The 17,622-nt window shown below is 39.0% G+C and overlaps 1 protein-coding gene across 4 annotated transcripts in view; it reads right to left on the bottom strand.

Moving 5' to 3' along the window:
* Positions 1-2,110: 2,110 nt before the first annotated feature.
* The window catches only part of CCAR1 (cell division cycle and apoptosis regulator 1), a 31,159-nt gene continuing 15,647 nt past the window's right edge, over positions 2,111-17,622 (bottom strand). For 2 of the 4 annotated variants that reach the window (XM_084210829.1, XM_084210831.1), the window contains exons 12-25: positions 17,419-17,585; positions 16,464-16,674; positions 15,576-15,659; positions 14,753-14,938; positions 12,633-12,824; positions 11,472-11,705; positions 11,021-11,132; positions 10,720-10,761; positions 9,286-9,368; positions 8,696-8,842; positions 8,159-8,279; positions 6,854-7,039; positions 6,368-6,573; positions 2,111-5,791 (exon numbers count right to left, since the gene is read on the bottom strand). In XM_084210829.1, the coding sequence (XP_084066955.1) occupies positions 5,732-5,791; positions 6,368-6,573; positions 6,854-7,039; positions 8,159-8,279; positions 8,696-8,842; positions 9,286-9,368; positions 10,720-10,761; positions 11,021-11,132; positions 11,472-11,705; positions 12,633-12,824; positions 14,753-14,938; positions 15,576-15,659; positions 16,464-16,674; positions 17,419-17,585 (2,031 nt within the window). In that variant the 3' untranslated portion in view covers positions 2,111-5,731. The remainder of the gene's footprint in view (positions 5,792-6,367; positions 6,574-6,853; positions 7,040-8,158; positions 8,280-8,695; positions 8,843-9,285; positions 9,369-10,719; positions 10,762-11,020; positions 11,133-11,471; positions 11,706-12,632; positions 12,825-14,752; positions 14,939-15,575; positions 15,660-16,463; positions 16,675-17,418; positions 17,586-17,622) is intronic. The other 2 variants (XM_084210830.1, XM_084210832.1) reach the window with 1 other exon arrangement.

Below are 17,622 nucleotides of genomic sequence, written 5' to 3'. Positions count from 1 at the left end.
GCTATTAAGGAATTTTTACAGGTTCTTAAATTCCATGTTGCGTTAGAATGATCTTTTTTTCAACTGTCTTCATTGAAAATAAGACCTGAAGTGGATTAATCTTCCTTTTCTTTAAAGAGTGAAGTGGGTAACAAAATAAATTCACTGCTCAGAACATCATCTGCACAGCCACCTCTTATCAATACTACAGACTGAGCCACTGCTACCCAAAAGTCACACTACACAAACTCTGCTTTTGTCCAGTACTGTACAATGTGTGGTCCCCACAAGTCCCCTTTTGTAATGTCCATCACTACTTAACTCAAATCACCAGACTGAAAATGCTGACTGCACATTCTTTACAAGCATATTACTGGATGCCATGGATGGTGTGAGAATTTACAGATTTGCTGCCATCCATAGGTGTCCCAGTACTAACAGTCACTCATTTTTCCTCTCCTTGTCATAATGAAAACATCACCCCTCCCTTCAAAGGAAAAAAAAAAGAGTAGTTCTTAGCTTAATTTCAGGAAGAACACTAAGAGAGAAATATGAGGTTCAATACTGGTAAGCAGCTAATCTGTATTTTCATCTGTTTAGTCATATTATATATGGCTTTCTTATTTCAGAGGGGATACTTGACAAAGGCAGCATTTCCTCTATTTATGAATACCCTGAAGTTGATTTTGCCAGCTCTTTCCCAAGACTTCACAACTTGTAAGATGACTGTTCTAATAGTTACATTTAATGTTAATGAAGTATTTAACTCACCTGAATGGTACTCCAATAAAACAAGGCATGAGAAGCTGAAAAGGAAAGTCTTCCATGGGAGATGTAGACTACCTCTTGTGAAACAGGAATCCTTCCAGCTGCTCAGAGAACTTGCACAGCTCTGCTGTTATCAGTGTCCAAGCTGGAAGTGTGGCATCTACCCAGAGTGTACCTGATACCTGGAGGGAAAATTCCCTTCTCTCCTTGAACTTGTGCTCTGCACACATGCACTGGGACTCTTTTACAGCACAGCAGCTTGGTCTGTGAGATAAGTGTGTTCTTGAGACCAGCACTGCAAGGTACTTTAGGCTCCAGCTGCTCATCTCTACAATACATGTGGCAGCAATTTCTGCTTTTTTAGATCTGATCTGCTGGCTACCATCCAGCCTTGCTAAACAGGGACCAAAAATGAAGGCTGCAATTCTCCAGCTGTCTCTGCCCCTTGTATGATAAAACAGGAATGTAACTGGATGACTCTGTGTCAGGAAAACTAAAAATATTTAAACAATACAGGGAAAAAAAAACTCCACTGAAACTCAAACAAATCACCAAAAAAAGTTGCAACAAAATAATAAAGCAAATTAGTACTTGAAAATTATCTGCTGAAAAGCAGGGTGGGGAGATTTGAGTCTGGGACTCCTAGAAGTTTTTCCTCCTCCCCACTCCTCCCCCTACCCAGCTGTTTGTGATGCAATGTGAACACCAACAGCATCCCTGCACCTGTGTGCCTCAGCAGGCTGAGGGGAAAATAACCTGGGAATCCATTTCCTATCAGAACACCTGGCACTGGGAATCTTGTCACCTGGGCTGGAATCCAGCTCAGGAAATTTCTACAAATGAGTATTAAACTGCAGCAAGCAACAAACAAATCTACCCAGCAGCATTATTCTGCTGTCCTTTTAAAGAGAAGAATAAAGAGAGCTGAACTAATATTTGACCATATACAACAACTTGCAACAGCATTAAATCACAACTGCAAAGGTACTGATTCTTACACCTGCTGTGGGGCACCTGATCCAAATCCTCAAACCAGTCAGAATTCTGTTAGACACAATTTAAAACCAGCAGGATACCAGAATTCAAAAGCTGCATCACATTTTCAAGACAAGTTCAGGTATTAAATGCCTAGAAATTCAGAAGCAATATTCCAAAACACAGTTATGCTAGCAGACACACAATGTCAGGTGAGATTTGGTGTGTTCCAAAGCTCTAGTTTACACTCTGTATGGTGATGCTGTGGATTATATAGAGGATGAATAAATAAGGGAAATAGATTTTACTTGAAAACAATGCATTTTGTTATTAGAGCTTTTTACTACAACAACTTTTGTGCAATATATCAATGAGACCCAATATGCAGAAACATAAAAGCTTGTTGGGAGAACACTGGCAGTTTGGATAGCTGAGTGAAAGTATCAATTATTTATAGCATCTTTACTGTCACACTCCATGGCAATATGCAAGTCCCAGCTGAACTTCTGCTCTCTGGAAGATACCAGTGTAAGGGCAGTGACTGTGCTACCTCCACATTTTGCAACCTATTGCTGGCTGTAAGACTCAGTCACTCAAAATGAATTCTTTTATCTTTTATATTTTAAAATATAAACTGCACTGAACAAATGCATTCAAGGTAAGAACCTGACCTGGGTACACAAACAGTACAGAAAAGCAAGAGAAAAAACACATTTTGTGCACATTCCTGACAAAATTATCAGTGAAAGTTAACTGTTACATAAGTCCAAACATATTCACACAGCATATTACTCAGCAGAAGAGGGACTGGAAGTCATTCCTCTCTCTCAAAGCAGTTAAACACTGAAAAAGAAGTTCTGTTACAGGACTAGGCTTTATAATGTTAGAGACTGAAAGAGATCAACTGTAAAAGCTGGACACCAGAGAGAGAACTCCAATTTCTCCTTTGTACACTCAGGGCATTCCAGACTGAGGCAGAGGCCACTGGACAAAGCAAGAACTGGGAAATCAACCCGGGAGAGCCCGGGCACGGCGGGCACAGGCATGGAGCACTGGGTGAGTCACAAACCCCTGGGTGTCCTCAAGGTGCCACAACAGGCAGCAGGGCTGGCAGCAGCCCCATTCCCTGCAGGCAATCCTCAACACCACACAAAGCTGGCAGAACCTCACCATGGCCACTCTCTGGGTATGGAAATACAAACTTGTGCCTTCTCACTGCCCCAGCAAAAGCAAAGGGGCCTCCAGAGAGCCTGTGTTATCCCAGGTCAGTCTGCCTGCACCTGGCACTTGGATCTTTCCTCCCAGCCTCATTCACAGACATCCACGTAATTGGACATCCAATGTAATTTTGGAAGGGTTAAACTTGTTAATTTGCCCTCATTAGACAAAACAGCAAAAGGGATGGAAATAAGTGTATAAACAGAGATCAGACTCCATTTATGGGCCTGCTGTAGTAGGGCTTTCTCTACAGAACAAAGCAGTCCAAGGTTTACTACTCCCTATAGAGCACCTGGGATGATTTAAGGAGTCCAAACAAGTGGGATGCCAAGGCTCACTTTCAGCAGCCTTCTGCCAGTACATAACAAACTCAGAAGTACAAAGACTGTAAGGTGGGAAATGTGGACATGAAATACAAAACCTTTGTTCATAAATCAAAACAGACAAAAAACTGATTCTCCAAACCTCCATTACTGATACTCTATTCAATTTTCCTTAGAATTAGTTATATTTCTGGGAACAATACTAAGAAGCTTTAGCTACTACACAGCATCAATCTGGGCAATATACAGAACTTTGTGCTGTTTGGCTCAGCAAGTCACACAATCTGTAACAGGTGCCTGTTCTCCCTCAGATTATTTGTGCTTCAGGAGATTGGTCAAGCTCTGTGTAGGTTGTAAAACTTTTCCTTGGTAGTTTTTCTGTTATTCTTTACCCATTTAATTTCCTTTCCAACATAAATGCAGACTGTACATAGTATCTGAAACACTATTACATCAAATCAATACAGAGAAAGATTACAGTCATTCTAACAAATACTCTTTTTCTTAAATATTGTAAAAATCTGTATCACTCTAGCAAGTGTCTCACAGGGCCCCTCACTGAAGAACGAGATGAGGAGGCCTGCTTGTTCTAAAATTGCTTTCAGCTCAGCAGTTTAAGGTAAAAATGCCCAAGCAAAATATTTCAGATGTTTCAGTGTGCCTAAAATGTTATCTTAAATTCTAGACTCATTTTCTTCTATGTTCACACGTACTGCTGAAATTCAGGAACAAAGTATTTCAGATGCAGTTCTTTCAAGTCCATTTACACAAATGGTGCTCAAGGTCAAAAATTAAACATGCTGTCAACAATCTGTACAAAGGTAAAGGTGAAAAATAGAATTTGATTACAAAAGAATTTAACACCATCTGTACACCACAGATAATGCTTTTCCTAAGAGAAATTTATCACCATCCTCATTCAATCATTCTGAGATGTTATCTCCCAATTTTTAAAGCATGTATTTTCTGTGTACTTATATACAATTAGTGTTTTTATAGTATTTCCTACTTGACTGTGAACAGTTCAGGTATTATACAATGACTCAAAAGAGATGAATGAGGGGGAAGCTTATGCATGTTACTTGAATGAAAGATATTTCACTTGTCTAGCTCCAAAAGAGCCAAGAAAGGTAAGTGATAAAATCACCAGCTTAGACTCTTTTGAACATAAATTCAGGCATTTTAATGTGTATCCCATTAAAGCTACATGAGTTTCCATGTAGGTTATTCATACATATTATGGCACTTGGACTTTTCCTAACAGGTATTTAGTTACCTAGGACATCTAGGCTAAAAATGAAAACAACTGCTAAAATTAACCATTTCTGTAAGAAAACATTTCTGTCCCAACTTTCAAACCCTTAATGTTCCTGAAAAGTTGCACCAAAATACAACTGTTGATATTTCACATTGTTGGAGTAAGTTGCCTTTGACAAGGAAGTCACATAAACCTGTGAGTTTCCATCTCTAGTGATTTGTGAACACAAAGAAAGGCCACCTTACCCCTTCTCCACAAACCAAGTTGCATCCTGCTCCTTTGTAATTACAATATGCAGTACAGTTACTTGTGGATCCATTTTTTTGTTGGACTGAATTCTTAGCAGTAATTACCCACTTTGGCAGTCCAGATTTACCCCAAGGCAGTTGACACTGGCAGCTTTTTCTCCATGTAAGGCATTATTCTGACATCTGCTGGCCTGGTATCCAACTGGACATCTCAATATACTGCATTTGTTATTCAAAAGGAGTATATGTATTAATCCAAAGGTAAGAACAATTTAGTGAACACAAATGAAACACATTTAAACAAGGCCCATGTATTTTCATAGAAATCTCGCAACTCTACCAGTATTTTGGTAGGTTTCTATTGCTTTCTTAACTCATCCAAACTGCTGTACATTGCAAGGCTTTAATACCAGCAGCTTTGGGAAAGAAAGTTATATTTGGAAGGGAAAAAAAGTTGTGACAAGTGAAAACAAAAAAAAAAAAATCCAAGAAGTTGTTTTTTTAAAAAAACTTTACTTGTAAAATTAAGCAGCATGCTACTTTGTGATTTATATTTGAATTTAAAAAGACTAATTAGACCGAAATAAAGACAAAAACCGAAAAATGGCAAGTCTATAAATAATGAAAATTTTGATTTCACTAGACTTCAATGAAAAACATTTGGTAATTAAATACTTGCTACTGTTTGTTACCTTGATGAACTTTATTAGGGTTAAAACTATAACAAAGTTCATCCTAAAACTTTTCGCAATGCAAAATTATTTTCACTCGAGGAGTGTCTCAACTTGAATGCTAAGAATTACAAGCAATCTTCTGGAGCAGACACATTCATAAAACTTTATACATCTTTTGGAACTAAGATATTTATACTACTAAAATCAAACATGCATCACTTCCCATACATTCTGGTATCATGATTTATATTACATTATGTAACACCATTCTTCTAACAGCAGCAGTTATCATACGTTTGCTCCATTCTCTTTGGATTTCTGATCTTTATCTTCGTTCTTCACAACGTCCTTCAAAAGGAAAAAGGGAGAGGATGAGAGGAATTGCAGAATCTCTATTTCTCATGCAAACTGTAAAGCAGCTTTATGAGACACAGATACTGTTTGTATCTTTAAGATATTGTGTGAACTGTTAGTTACAACCAATTTCAGGATCTTCCTGAAAAATTGAAGGGTAGAAATGCTCTGGAGCTTCTGGGTTTTGCTTAAAATTCATTTTACTGAGATACTCCCACATACTGAAACAGTTGAATTCTGCCTTGAAAAAGTACTCTTGACCAGTCAAACAGAGGAGCAGATCTGGACTGCTGGAGATGGACAAGATCAGGACAGGAAAACATTCATGAATATTTATACCTTTTTAAAAACACTGCAGTCAGGAACATATGTTGCAGGTTAAGAAAAAACCCACATTTAATTTGTTACCTTTAAATATTCAATTAAACATTAAGCTTCTTCTCTATATATGTTAAGATACTCCTGCTCTGAATTCATGTCAGAATTGTTTTTATATTGAAGTGTTTGTTTCAATAATTAGTCTACAGAAGTTTGCCTACAATAATAAAAAAATGGAATTAAAATTCTTACCTGTTTGAGAACACTCTGTATTTCATCCATAACAGTAGCTAAATTTTTGATTGTCTTATTCAGCTGACCCTCAAATTGCAATTTTTTATCATCTGAGGTCTTCAAATTTTCTTGCAGTTGGCCAAGGTCCTTTTTTACTTCTTTCAGCTCCGCAGACAGACTTTTGTTAGAATTCTCCAGTTGTAGTATAGTTTTTTCATCCTCATCTTAGGAAGGGAAGAAATAAGAATGTCAAGTCACTTCCAATGCTGTGTACTTTACATCTTAATATTCTATTTGTGTGCAACACCATAATACTAATTTTTAAAGAACATTAAAAACTACATCGAATTACCATGTGATAATACTTAATTCTGACCACATTTAAAGTCTTGCATTCAACTAGAGTAAAATTTAGACCACAAACATTACCCAAATTGATTTCTCTGCTGTAAGAAGTCTCAGTGCCTTGCACCCCTGTAAGCTGCCTTCAAAGCAACATCCCACCTGTTTTTTCTTCTAGTAGCTGCAGCTTTTGCTCAATCTCTGCCCGCACCCTTTCACTCTTCTCCAGCTTCTGCAGGAGGCTGCCCACATCCACCATGGCCCCGTTGTACACGATGAGCCCCACGTTCTCCTCCACGGCCTTGCACTCCTGCTTCACCGCGGGAGAGGGCAGCAGCAGCCGGTTCCCTGCAGGGGGCAGGCACAGGTCAGTCAGAGAACAACCCCACACTGCTCTCTATACTGAATAAACACAGGGTCAGTGCAGAGAACAACCCCACACTGCTCTCTATCCTCAATAAACACAGGTCAGTGCAGAGAACAACCCCACACTGCTCTCTATCCTCAATAAACACAGGGTCAGTGCAGAGAACAACCCCACACTGCTCTCTATCCTCAATAAACACAGGGTCAGTGCAGAGAACAACCCCACACTGCTCTCTATACTGAATAAATACAGGGTCAGTCCAGAGAACAACCCCACACTGCTCTATCCTCAATAAACACAGGGTCACTCCAGAGAACAACCCCACACTGCTCTATCCTCAACAAACACAGGGTCAGTCAGAGAGCAGCCCCCCACTGCTCTCTATCCTCAATAAACACAGGGTCAGTGCAGAGAACAACCCCACACTGCTCTCTATCCTCAACAAACACAGGGTCAGTCAGAGAACAACCTCAGATACCTCAGTGCTGCTCTATCCTCAATAACCACAACATCATTCTAGAGACCAACCCCAGACACTGCTCAGGAGAACAGACCCAAGGCTGCTGCTCTATCCTCCATAACCACAGTGTCATTCTCTAGAGACCAACCTCAGACCCTGCTCAGGAGAACAAATACACACTCAAGTTTGCTGGTCTATCCCTCACACTTCTCTCCTTCTCCTGACACCAATTTTTCCCCCTGCCAAAAAGCAGTGTTCTCTTTCAAGACATCATTCTGTGCCTCTTTCCTGCAGGAATTTGTCTTCAAAACTCAGGCTCCATTCTACTACCTGCAGCTCTGAGCCTCCTGACTTTAAAGCTCATAACAAAGACTGATGTTCATCAATACTGAACATTAACCTCTGACCTCTTTCCTGTTCCAAGACAATAGATTTATCCTAGAGTTGCAGCATTATGTGTTGGAAGCACAAAACCCCTGGTGTTTTTTTTTTAAAAAAAACCATCCTACTTTTGAACTGCCAAAGATTTACTTTTCCAAACTGGCCCAATTAGTTTCTGCAAGAAATCAAGTACCTCAGAACTCTCATTATCACATAGAAATAACTCTCTGGAAGTTTGTGGGGGAAAAAAAAATACCACCTAGCATATCTTCCTGCAGCTCTTCGGACTCCTCTTGGTTTTCTTCGTCTTTAGAAGTGTCTGTTAGTCTTCTGTAAAAACAAGATTCTCGAAGCACTACTTTATTAAGCAGCTTCTTGACCTACAACACAGGGAAAGAAACAATGGTGTTATTTAATACCCAGACATCCTGTTACCTAAACCAGAATGGTTTAGCTTGGAAAACTTGAAAGAAATTGCACAGCTTTTTGAATTTTAACACACTGGGGCTTAAAATGCAAAAATAAGAAATAATAAGAATAAAAATATGAAAAGAATAAATACAATGTAGAGACAAAAGCTACATATACAGTATGGGCATATTATGAGTTGCAAACTTCACCTTTTCACTCTCAGTCAATTTACAAAAGATTAAACTGGAATTTCATTGTAAATATGAAGTGGCTGCATAAAAATAAGAGATCAGGTATGTTAGCAAAGCCTTAGAAGCTAAATTACATTTCTCCCACTTCAAACACTCCCGTAACATTTGGAAAGGTTTTTAGCAGTATACAAAACCTGAGCACGTGACAGGTGAAGTCCAAGAGTGTACAGGATCTCCTCCATGTCCTTCTCCAGAAGGTATCCACAATGACTTTGATCAAAATAAACAAAAGCCATCAGGAGATCCCTGTTCACAGTTACCATCTGGGTCTTGTCTTTCTCCTACAGAAAATTGAATATGGGATCATTAGAGAGTTAAAATACCCTTCCAAAAATATACCAACTTCTGACTTAAATTAACAGTAAAATGAACAGAGAAAAATTTAAGTCAAGTAATCAATATTACTATCAATTACCTACTTAGATCACGTTATCTAAGACTAATTTAAGCTATATATTAAAAGTAATCTTTCAGTATTTAGAAGAAATACATCACAATGGCTATTAATAGGTGGTAGACACAATTTCCTTTTTTCATGCTAGTATGTAAAAAATGGTCATAGAAATAATCTAAATATAAAATAGGAAACATCCCCTCTGCCCTCAATCATTTACTTAACAGCTGTTTTCAAAGGGAAAACAGGTCTTATAATAAAAAAAAGCTAAGCTGTAATTAGGACACCTCTAACAAGGTCAATGCAGTCATTAAGAAAGGTGTTAATTACTTTATCTTTAGATGCCCTCTCTTTACAATGTTTATTTCCCTCTTTTCTGTCCTCCCGTTTGTTCATTTCCTCTTCGTCCCGGTCTGCAAAACAGAAAGAAAATTCAACATACCCACATCAAACCATTCTATAACCATTACCAGAATATATGTTGCCACTATAAAAGTCCACACAAACCCCCAAACATCTGCAATATACTTCCCTGAAAAATAATAAAAAACCTCATTGAAGTGAGCCCTGTTAAATTCCAAATTTTCTCTAGTCTTATTTTAACAGAAGCCATTTATAATTTTTTCCCTGTGTTTGCTTCACACACAGGACAGAAGAGCTGAAACAAATGCTAACTAGGCCAAAATGAGTGCTGCCAACATCTCCATCTATTTAAGTGGTGTGCAGGAAATTACAATTCTCCCTAAAGAGGCTTGGCAGAGTCTGCACTCAGCTATGGCTATTCCTATTCAAATTCAGCATTATTTACTCTCAAATATTTCATATAATAAACCCCATATACATTATGTAATTAAAACCACGTGCTTATACTCATGTTGAGTGAGAGATTACTCTTCCTATGACTTAAGATTCTCCAAGAAGTTACAGATCACATCACTTATTTGATGTGAATTACAAATGGCAGGTTTTTTGTCTAAAGGTACAGTAAAACTAGACTGAAAGAGAGAAAGGGATGAGACAACTGCTGGGATGGATTATGGCATGCAGCTCTGAACCTTCCATGCAAGCCTTGGTGCAGAGAATCATGTGCCAAGTTCAGCTTTAAGCTCACCTTCCTTGTGAAGAAAACTTGGGAAAAACTATGTATTCCAACACTTGGCTAATTTGACCAACCCTTTTCTGAGAACCAATTACTTTCCCCTGCACCTCCATGGCTTGTGGGGTTTTCTCAGCAGCTCCTGACTGGGAATGGCACAAGGACAGATTCTGGGAAGCAGCAGCACTTGTACAGAACAGACAAGCCCAGGCCACTCTTACAGACAAATGATAAGCAAATAGGAGTTATTCTGGAAACCACAGATTAGCATCAGCTTTTTAAGGCTGGTGCAGTACTCTACCAAAAACACAACTGAAAATGCTGGGACTGCAGTATCCACACAGCTCAAGCCCACATGTCTAGTTGCCACAGAAAGGCAACTACCCCAAAGTGCAAACAAAAAAGCACACACGATGTTTTACACCTTCCTGAATCCCTGAGCAGGGGAAGAGCTGCTGCCAATGCCTCCAGAGTCCTCCAGAGCCTTCCCCTATTTCTTCAGGCTAACACAACTCCACCCAAACAAACACAACCTCTTGTAACAAGGGCTGAAGAGCACCCACACGACTCTGTGTGCTAGCTAAAACCAAGATGGCATTCCAGAACTGAGGAGTAGGAAGTTAGGCACGTCAAAGTGGTTTGGTTTTTCAGAGGTGCTGAATACTCACATCTCCTACTGACTTCAATGGGAGTTGCGAGTGGTCTGCATTCTGAAAAAAATAAAACCACTTCTATATGCATGCCTTACCTGGAGCACCACAGCTAGTTCACATTCACTGTGTTCATACAGTGCCTGCCTAAAGGTACTTACATCTGATGTAGAATTGGTCAAAATTCCTAGAATGAAATTAGCTTAATAATGCAAATTTTCAATTGTCTGGTTCCAGTGTGCTCTCCAGCTTGAAAGAACATAATCAGTAATGATAAAAAAAATTTGTTAAAGGTCACAAAATTCATAGTTCAAGATACCTTCATCTTCATCTTCAGCCTCTTCTGCCTCCATTGGATCATATTCTTCTTGATTATTGTCCTCTTCTGTTTCTTCTTCATCTTTAGAATCATCTTTCCTTTTATCTTCCCTCTGTAACAAAAATTCCTAAATATTTATCTAGTCAGAATCAAAACCCAGCAAAGTAAAAACCTTATTACCAGTCAAAATTTGCCTGCATTTATGCTTAATCACCTAAGAACACAGATACAAATTTATATAATACAGCTGAATGTTAAAATACTCCCAATACACCTGTAAAAAATTTAAATTACTGAATATAATTGAAGCCTATTTAAATAGATCAAAAAGTCAAATCAATTAACTAACATTACAAGAGCTGAGTTTCTGAAAGCAGGAATGTAAAATAGAAATAGAAACACTTGAGTATTGATCCAGACAGGCAAGATTGCATATGAACTAACTGCAGACCTTCTTTTCATCTCTCTCTTCTTTTTTATCTTTATCATCTCCAGATTTTCTTCTTTTAGGTTTTGGATCATCAGTTTCATCATCTTTTTCTTCTTTTTTTTCTTTTCTCTCATCTTTTTTGCTTTTTTTGTCCTTTTTGTCCTCTCTCTCTGGGAGAGAAATCAGTGCTTTGTAAATTCTGACACCAAAATCTCTCTGAAGCATTTCATTGAAGAGTTCTGCAAACAATGATACCTGCACGTAAAGAAGAAAAGTGACAAAAAGTTTTAAAACATGTATTAAAAACTTGTATAATTACGATAAAATAGCTATGAGGTGCTGTTGGAACCCAGGACATCCCTCTGGCTGCCCTGGATGGCTCCAGCCCCTGGCACAGAGCCCAAGACCTCTGTGCCTTTGATTTTGACCCATGAAAACATTACCAACCTTATATGAGGATCTGCAAGGCACAAAAGTTTAAGTAGATAGTTTGTCACAGGGTGAAAAGTAGAATTTTGGGGTTTTTAGAATGGGGGCTTGGGGTGCCAAGATGGAGGAATTTGGGTGTGCCTTGTCCTTCTTTCTCCTTCTTCCTAGCCTCCATCTTCTGGGTGATGGTGGCACTTTTGGATTGGTTTAGAGTAGGAATACACCGTCTAACACAGGTGATAGGTATTGGAAAATTATTGTAAATAAAGTACACATGGTTTTTAATATAAAAAGATAACACCAACCTGAAAGTGTCAGTGTGCCACAACCCAACCTGCCAGACAGACCTTGGTGGGTTGGAGAAAGAATGTTATAGATAACAAAAACTAAACAGCCTTGAAAAGCAGAACAGAAGAATCCTGACTCCTTCTCTGGTTGCCAGGCCAGGAAAAGAGACTCTCTAACACATCTCAGGGTCATCCTGACCCAGAGACCCCCGAGAAGGTGCCATTTTAGCAACTTACACCACATCAGAATTTTATCAAGTGTCAGGTTTCTTCCTATCTGCTTTGAACATGGAATCCTTAAGCCACTTTACAAATTCCATTCAATATCTGAAAACCCGTGTATTGCTCTGGCTACCACGCAGCGAGCGCATTCCTCTCGCACCAAAGCCTCGGCAATCCAGGAATCTTCACACGACAAGGAGAAAGAAACAAGAAGAGCTCAGTGTCAGCAGCACTGCTGCATTACCTCAAAGGAATGCTCTTTGTTGTCCTCCAGCCTGTAGTCCAGCAGCACGCTCAGGGACATGATGCTGCAGTCAAACTTGCCGCTCTTGGCCGCCCAGTTGGGGTGCACGATGATGGCCGGCTCGTCCGGCAGGATGTAGCGCCGCTCCCGCCGCTGGCGCTCCAGCTCCTCCTGCCGTTTCCTCTCCTCCTCCTGAAAAGGGACAAAAACAACATGGAGCATACTCCAATGCCACCCTGATATTGTCTGCAAAAATCCCTTCCTCAGGATTTCTTCTCCTGGGAAGATGAGAAGCCTCAGAGAAAAATGTAAATAATAATGATCTGATTGCTTCTCCTGTGTTTGCTGCTTCGGAATGTGGTCTGGAGATTGTTTACTAACAGGTGCATGTTTGACTGGTTCCATGTGAATTGTTTTGACTTAGTGACCAAACACCATCAGCTGTGTCAGACTCTGAGGAGTCAGTCAGGAGTTCTTCATTATCATTCTTGTTAAGCCTTCTGTCAGTATCTTTCTTTTTCTATAGTATAGTTTTAGTATAGCATTCTATAATATAATATTATATAATATATATAATATTATATATCTATAATATTATATATAATGTAATATAAAAAATATAGTACTATAGCATAGCATAGTATAGTATAGCATAGCATATAATATAGCATATATACTATAATAGACTATAATAGACTATACTCTACTATAATATAATATGTAATATAATAGAATAGAATATAAAACATAAAATATAACATATAACATATAATATGATATAGAATATATAATACATATAACACAACACAATATAATATCATAAAATAATAAATCAGCCTTCTGAGAACACAGAGTCAGATTCCTCATCTCTCACCTCAGCCTGGAAATCTCACAAACACCACACTCCAAAGCTGAAGTTTCAGCCTCTACATGAGTTTTTGGGACTCACTGCTTTCTTGAGCAAAGCAAAGCCTAAGCTGCTGAAAGGAACGCACAGCTGTACAGAACAGCGAGCTCTTTACTCCTTACAAAGGAAGAGAAAGGTTCATAGCTCACCTCTCCAAAGACACCCAACACAGCTCTAACAGTTACCAGATGACAATTTATCTAACTCTTGATTATGGAAATGCAATCTCTATAGATAAACCAGATGCAAATGAAACGAAGGGTTGCAAAATGTAAAATGCCACCATCTTACTGATTGCCAAGAGACAAATACCGAAGTCTCCTGACTACAAAAAAAGTCAAGGCAGAGCTTCTGCTTCATAAAAAGCCTGCACAATCACAGCTCCCCTTCAATCCTAAAGAAAGCTGTGGCAAGAAACCCAAGCCAGTTGAACCCCATCCAAGCTGTGGGAGAAGGCAGCAGCAGCTGACAGAATTAGCAAGCACATGGCCTCTCCTCCCTCAACAAGCTATGCAGAGATGTATAAAAATATACAAGTTCCAATCACCCTATACAGGTTAGCAGGTAACATACAAAAAGGCAGGTTTAAAAGCACAAGCCATGCTCTAGACATTTCTGCCCCCTTCCTGTGGCTGAGCTTTGGCCTAATTGCACAGATTTTGTCAATTTTTGTGAAGCAGCAAATAGGCACTGCAACTACAAACCACAAAAGTGAGAAACTCCAATAGACAGCAAGTATCCAAAAGTAAAGATTAAAGCTTCACAATAAGGGAAAACAAACCCAAGCAAACCATCTGCCACGTGAAGAAGCTGGACTGTGAGACACAGAGCCTAACAGAACTAAGCAACTGCTTTTCATGTAGGTTTAAGGAGTTAAGGTACTGTTAAGTGTGTTCACTCATCTTGAGCATGGCTTCTCAGTAGGCTTGAATTCATTTTTCCTTAGATTTAAGGTCAAACATTAATTCAGACACCCTTAGATCAGTGGCACATTTGAGCTGATTTGGCTGACACAAAATAATTGGAAGTGGCCAAGAGCTCTTCCCAATTCAGCAGCTCAAGGTACAGCAAGAGTTCCCAGTACAGTCACCTGAGAACAAAATCCCAGAAGCAGGCACATGCCTCTACTTTTTATGCTTACACAAATTTATACAAATATTTCATGTATTTCATATATACTTAGGACTTAAACCAAGTATGTCCAAAGCCTAACCTCTTTATCATCTTCAGATTTCCTATCCTCCTCCTCTTCCTCTTCTTTCTCAGACTTCTCTAGCTCCTTTTGCTCTTCTTTTTGTTCCTCTACCTTCAGCTGCTTTGTCAGTCGAGCTATCAGCTGAGATTTCAGTCCCTTGGAGCTAAGGGTTCGACTTTCTAATTCTTTGCGAAGGTCATTTACCTGGGAAATAAAAGCTTTGTCAGTGGGATCAAGCAGTGACATCACAAAACATTGGATTAGTAGAGAAAGTGAGGTAAAAATCAACAGCACTGAAAAGTCAACTGTACTTTTTAAATGTGTGCTGCAAAACACTAATAGTTACTGAAACAAAAAAATCTATTGCATTTAAATTGATGTTTTCCACAAAAAACTTCTTTCTGAGGAGCTTTTCACAGAGACAGGGAAAGGATTCTGTTAAAGTAAAATAGTTTATTATTACTACTGCCTCCAAGGAAACTTTGTATTATACTTTTTATCTCCTGACATAGTTTACAAAGGCAGTAATTGTACAAAAATGTACAATTTTGTAAGTATTTTAGACCCCACATTTCTTAATGTAAGCAGATCACAGCAGAACTCTTGTTTTCCAGTTCATGTATCATAGGTGATATCCTTTACTTGTACAAAGTTCATAATAGATTTAATTAGCTGCATTCCCTTTCTACAACCAGGAGTCATCCCTGCACACCGTGATACCACATCTGGTACCTATAAATTCGGCAAAACACTACTGAATTTTCTTGCTCAGTTAAGGGAATATGCTGCTGCATTTCAGGTCAAGTCTTAAAAGTGAAAAACTTTCAGAAGTGTTTGTTACCTTCATTGTTTTTGGATCCAGTTTAGACCAGTGTGTAGGCGTAGAGATCTCTTTTGCTTCCCCATCATCCTTTTCCTCTTCATCCTGACAAATAAAATTTCAAAATTATCATTCAGAAAGCTTGAAAGCATTTCAGTTATTTTTTAAATTCTGTTGCTGATCTGTGCAAGGTCACAACTGTTTCAGATAGTCTTCTCCTAAAGTTATTATTTAGACAAGTTCACACACACATTCTACCACTTTATAAATGATCACAGTGCCACTCAGCCAATACAAGCCAGATCTGTGGAACACAAAAGGGTGATAAGCGACACCACAAAGGATATTGGGGTTACACAGACACTGCTGGTCTCCAGTAACCACACAGCGGGTGATCTTCCCCCACATTTTAAATCCCCCAAATTACTCTTTGTTCAGTCAGACCTTCCCTTATTCCAAGATGCTGATCAGCCACGTGGCCTGAAATTCAGATGTTTCAGACTAATGTTTGTTCAATTTCAAATATCACAATTAGAACTGGCCACAAGAGAGAATTTAGAAATTTCAGAAAATGGCAAAATGTTTGAAGACAGCTATTCGTAAACTGAATCTCACTCAACAACTGGTCCCAGATTCCAGCAACTACGTCTACGATAAAAATTTCTGCGCATCGTAAGCACAATTTAATTCCGTTTGTGATATCAGCATACACATTTAAAGTTAGTGAACTAGCTGAAATAAAAATAAAAAGCAACATTCACTACACTGCTGAAAGCTGGTTTACCAGTCATTGTTACCAGTTATGTTCCTCCTATGTATGTATGTTGTGTAGTATGTGGTGTGCATTTTGTGCCTGTGTTCCTGTGCCTGTGAGAAGCAGAAATAGAAAAAGGGATTAGCGTTCAGTGCCTGTTCTCCATCAGCCTCCTTGCGTTCACCCTGAAGCTTCTCGACCAGCTGCTGCTTGTATCCTCGGGAGAGGGTTTCCCACTCTGAGCGGGTGGGAAGGCAATGCCAAACATCCGGGAAAAATAAAACCACTGTCTCCACATGAGCTGGAACTGTACGCCCCTTGTGGGTCTCCTCAGGGCGATGGTAGCGAATCTCTGCAAAACGGTACCTGTTGCAAGGGAAGAAGCATGTTGGAAAAAAAATTCTACAATACATTTTAAAGAGCCTAGATCACTTGTAGCACATCAAGTAAAGAAATTTTGCTGCAAGACCTTGAGGTTTATCTAAAGAAAAAAATTATGGAAGCCATATTTTCTCTTCTGGCACACTTGTAAAAAGGTTTCGCAACTGAAAAGGAGGAAAATCAACAAAATGCTTTTCATAAAACTTGTTGTTTAGCCCAAGTAGGTTTTATGTACAAAGAGAAGTCGGTGAAGAACTTCAAATTTAGCATACCATAGGCTTTCCTGGTATTGGTACAACCACAGCGAGTGTTAACGCAGGACAGAAACTCATCAAGAGAAAATATGGCTGTATAACAAACGGCTATTTATTTATAACAAAAGAATAATGAAATGAAGTTCTCTTGACGATCCTCTCCAGCTATGCACAAAATGAAAAATATTTTCAACGCACATTCATTAAAAAAATTACAGTATAACACGTCAAAATAAACCCAGAATTTTTAATTAGTTCTTAATGCAGTATTCAGCACAGTTGGCACCAATCAAGCTGATTACCAAACAGAACATCCTTTGAGTAGTTCACCTGAACTACCAAGAGCAGTTGACAAAGAAAAAAGGGGTTTTCCAGCCTCTTTCTTTTTTTTTTTTGGTTTGTTTCTTTTTAAAGTCCTGGTACCAGACAAGTATTTATTTCTACAGTGTACTTGGCTTTGCAGTGCAGTACTTACCATTGCGTGCACACACTTAAGTCAATCCCTGTAAGAGCCTTGCAACAACGAATTGCCGTCTTTATCAGCACCGAAGGGTCCTTTTCTGGATCAGGTCCATCCAGTGAGGGGGACCAGTGTCCTCCAATAGCCATAGCTTCATCTTTGCCTTTCATACCCACTAAAAACTAGACAAAAAGAGTCTTCTGAATGTTCCCCTGCTAG

Source organism: Fringilla coelebs, assembly GCF_963513975.1.
Source record: "Fringilla coelebs genome assembly, chromosome: 8".
In the NCBI taxonomy this organism is placed as follows: Eukaryota; Metazoa; Chordata; class Aves; order Passeriformes; family Fringillidae; genus Fringilla; species Fringilla coelebs.
Note: the sequence above shows the minus strand (reverse complement) of the source record. Positions and strands in the feature narration are given on the sequence as shown.